The sequence below is a fragment of the Trypanosoma equiperdum genome (assembly GCF_001457755.1).
Source record: "Trypanosoma equiperdum strain OVI genome assembly, contig: ctg_819, whole genome shotgun sequence".
NCBI lineage: Eukaryota > Euglenozoa > Kinetoplastea > Trypanosomatida > Trypanosomatidae > Trypanosoma > Trypanosoma equiperdum.
Genome location: NW_027124775.1, coordinates 2,350 through 6,635, shown reverse-complemented (window position 1 = coordinate 6,635; position 4,286 = coordinate 2,350). Strand labels below are relative to the sequence as shown.

At 44.0% G+C, this 4,286-nt stretch overlaps 1 protein-coding gene across 1 annotated transcript; it reads right to left on the bottom strand.

Moving 5' to 3' along the window:
* Positions 1–1,903: 1,903 nt before the first annotated feature.
* TEOVI_000379200 (small GTP-binding rab protein, putative) lies at positions 1,904–3,595 on the bottom strand (the record flags this gene model as incomplete). Its single annotated transcript, XM_067226639.1, has 1 exon — positions 1,904–3,595. The coding sequence occupies one exon, from the start codon at positions 3,593–3,595 to the stop codon at positions 1,904–1,906; it is 1,692 nt and encodes a 563-aa protein (XP_067082740.1).
* Positions 3,596–4,286: the final 691 nt, after the last annotated feature.

Below are 4,286 nucleotides of genomic sequence, written 5' to 3'. Positions count from 1 at the left end.
AAAAAAAAATATACCCAAATGTTACTACATAATGTGTGGAAGGGGGGAGGGGGAGAGAACAAAACAACAAAGAAAAGAAAGAGGGTATATAATGAAACGGGTGTAGAACAAGCGCCTATTCAAATTCACGCACATGACATGCACAGACACGTACAGAGATGCAGTTGTGCTCCACGAGCTTTGCAACTAACGGCATGTGAAATCGTTTTGTTGCTTTTTATATGCGCCACATCTAATTACTGCCTTTGTCACTGTAGTTTATATGTGTTGACATATGTTCGGTTGGTGGTGGTGGTAGGGAAGTTGATTTCGAGAGCGTTTGAAGGGCAGCCAATGGTGTGGCGGCGGGTGTGCAGATAGGTAAAAAAAAAGAAAAAAAGAAAAAAAAGAAATGCAAATACGCGTCGATAAAAAGACAAATAAATACGTACACGTGCACCGATAAGAATAATAATCTAAACGCGAGGTGATAATTACCCGAGACGCAGATGCGAAACACAACACGGTGTTGTAAAAAAGAAACATCTATTCCCAGCCGAAGCAGTCAGTCATGAAACTGGTCACAACGGAGGAAGCGCAACGCATAATAATCCTCTGTTCAAAAGGAAAAAAAAGAAAAAGAAATTTCTATAACTATTCCTTCCCCACGTCAAAACATTGATAGTCAATGAAGGACCACAAGGGAATATCGAAGAAGTTTTACCTCGAAGATGTTATGCTCTTACGGCAGACCACTCCCTTTTGTTCTCTTCACTCTACGCAAATAAAATAAATAAATATGTGTAATCTTGTTCATGATGTGATTACTTGCATAATATATCGACTGGCTTGCACAGCAGGCGCTTGCTCCAGTTTTTTTTAAATTATTACTTGCCGAAGGTGGGTTTAGTGAGATCCAAAAGCACTGCCCATAACAACGCGTGTTCAAAGCATCACCGTCCAGGGAATCTGGGAGAAAAAAAAAGCCAATTTAAATGAAAGGCATTACATGGAATATACCACCTTTTCCTTGCGTATGCAAAAACAAACAAACAACAACCTCCTTCTCATGCTATGTTTAACACAATCCCATCCATATGTAACTGCATAACAGTAGCCACAAGAACAATTAAAGGACTACCATCTGCTTTTGTCACGCCGTAACCTTCCACAAATGATTGTATTATTATGGTGACAGTTCCTGAACGTTACAAACACGAATCGCGAGTTCATCAGGAGGGGGGAAAAAGGAAAGGAAAACTGCAGAGGCCGAGCGTGAAAAGAAAAAAAACAAGGAAAAAAAAGCGGAAAAATATACATGAACATGACAAAGTAGTGAAAGTAAGGAAGAGAGGCTCTGAGTGAAGGGAAAGAAACGACAAAATTCAGGATTTAATTACATGAGCCACCGATTCCCCTCCACTTTTTCCGCCACAAACACTGTTTCGATAATGAAGACACAGATGTGCGGTAGTGTAGCTCATGCCGAGCAAAAAAGAGAAGAAAAGCAAAATAAATAAATAAATAAAAAATCGAGTTCGATTGGACCAAACGTCTTTGCCAACCACAAAGTCGCGGAAACAAAACAAAAAAAAAGAGAGGAGATGTGCACAGCTGCGAAGAAGCAGTGGAGCTGCCAGCTGGACCATCCCTCATTTCCTCATTATTAATTACTGTCTTTCTTAATGCGCTTCCCTCAACTACTTCATAAGCTATGAGAGCTACACATTAGGGCCGATGGTCGCAAACACTTGGCGCGACAATGACGCGAAGGCAAACCACAGCTCAAAACAACAACAACAACAACGAACCACATAACAGAAATGTAAACGGGGCGGTAAGTCACCACACACATCTATGTGCGGTCATTATTATTGTTATCATTATTTTTGCGAGTAGACGCCGGCTGCTCACTCAAAAAATCTCAACAACCCGAGCGTTTGGATCTGTCACCCTTCGAACCGAAGCACGAACACGATGACAAATTAACTTTAGATGGCTTTTCATTACCGTGATCCACGGGAGTTGCCCCGTAGTCCACATCCTCAGCGACATGCCTACTTTCAGGGGAATTTTCCAGCTCAGCATCCCGATCTATGCGCCTAAGCATATCGTCAATTCTCCTCCGATGGGATGACGCTTCGGGGTGGTCATCGCTACTGATGGCGTTTGCATTTCTACCAGTGGCGGCCCAACTATGGGAGAGGGAACCAAAGTAGCTGTCCATAGACATTGAGTTATGCAAACGCTGCGATCCACCTACAAATCGAGCCGTATTCTCTACGCTGGGTGGCGCTGCGCTGGTTTGCTGACGAGTGGATTCAACACCCGTTTCGTCCCCCATGTTAAGTGCATCGATTGAACCACTGCCATTACTCGCCTCCGCGACACTGTTGTCAACGACACCGCTCTCTAGGGCTGAGCACACCGAATAAAGTGTAATATCCCTTTCTTCCTCTTTACATGAGAGCAATGCAGTTGGATCCATGTGCATATGAGAGCATGCTGTTTCCTCATGACCGTCAACATCTTCAGCCACAAGTGTGGTATCGGTGCCGGAGGGGCCATGTGTGGGTGATTCCTTCACTTCCTCAGTCATATACTTATCACAAGCACACGTATCACCCTCACTTCCGCGTTCCCGCGGTGTGAACCAGCCACTTTCAGCTATTTGTGCACTTCTAACGGTAACCATCGACCCCAGTGAATATAGCGATGGTGCAGACGCCATAACTCCGTCTGTAGTAAAGAGAGTACCATCCGTCCCTGTCTCTCCGTCCATTGCAGTCCCAGTGTCAAAGTTTAATGGAAGGTGGGAATGCAGCGGACCTCGCTCCGCCGGTGTTGGTCCATTCTCTTTGATATTTCCCTCCTCAAATGTCGTGTGATCGTTGAGAAGAGTGTGGCATAATCCGTGTAGCATTTCACGTAAGCCATAGTTCGTTAGTGTACTCACCTCGTAATATTGCACGTCAGGAAATGCACTAAACAACTCAAACTGCAGCTCGTGCTGTGTAACAAGCCTATCCATATCCTCAACCTCGGTATTGTCTATAAGATCCACTTTGTTTCCAACAACAAAAATGTGGCGACCACTGATGTCGGGGTTGTACCGCATGACCAAGTCGAGGTGTTGCGAGGTTACATGAGCAAAACTTTCCCTATTTTTCACATCAAACACAACAATCGCCGCAGAGGCGCAACGGAATGTGGACTTGTCCACAGAGGCGTACCGCTCCAACCCAGCTGTGTCCCAAAGTTGCAGCCGCACATGTTGTCCCGCCCGCACATTCCGCACGACCCGGGAGAAGAAATCGGTTCCCACCGTCGGCGTTGTGGTGTGAAGGGGTTGCAGCGAATTGGAAACAACTTCACCTTCCCGGCTGGACCCTGGTGGTTGTGGCGCTGATGATGATGATGCGATTTTCTCGTACGGAATGTCGAGGAGCCTCTTTACCATGGACGTCTTACCAACGCTATAGTCGCCCACAATTGCCACCTTAAAAACAAACATTTGCTCTTCATCTTCCCACTGTTCATCCTCCGGTTCAGTGGATGCCTCGGTGCACTCCGTCTCGGTTGCGGCCTCCACCAGCCCCGGGAACTCGGGGCGCATCGCCTAAATTAGCTAATAAGAGGGAAAGAAGTAGTGAGGAAGTATAAAAAAACAAATATTCCAAAGGAAATGAAAAAAAATTAATAATAATATTAATAATAATAATAACTTTTCTCTTCTCTCAAAACCTTCTTATTTCTATACAGTCCCCTCCGACCTTACCCCTTCGTAAAGGTTTCCTTATACCTGTTTCCTCTATGCAGTTTAACCGAAATCACGACCAAATAATATACTTCCATCATCAAACAATGATATCAAATACCAACCACAGAGGTACCGTCGCAATGGACAAATGCCTGCACAACTAACACCCCTTTTTTCACCTCTTTGGCACAAAACCGTACGACCGAAGGGGAGACGCGATGACGAAACTGAACAAACAAACAAACAAAAAAATAAATAAATAAAAAATTAAAAAAAATCATTATGTTTGAACATCTAACAGAGAATTTCTCATGTCTTCATCACCTTTACCTATGGCATTTTACTTAATTTCTCTTCATTATTAAACTCACGCCTGCGTGCGTACTATTGGGACGCTTAGCACAACGCCCATCGCTCGCTTTTCTGTCCTTTACTTCCATTTCCTTCGGCAAGAATAAACATGTGAATATATTTGGGGGTCCGTGCATTAATGAGTAACAGTGGAAGAAAAAAAAATTTAATAACATTTCCGTTTCATCTCATGTTG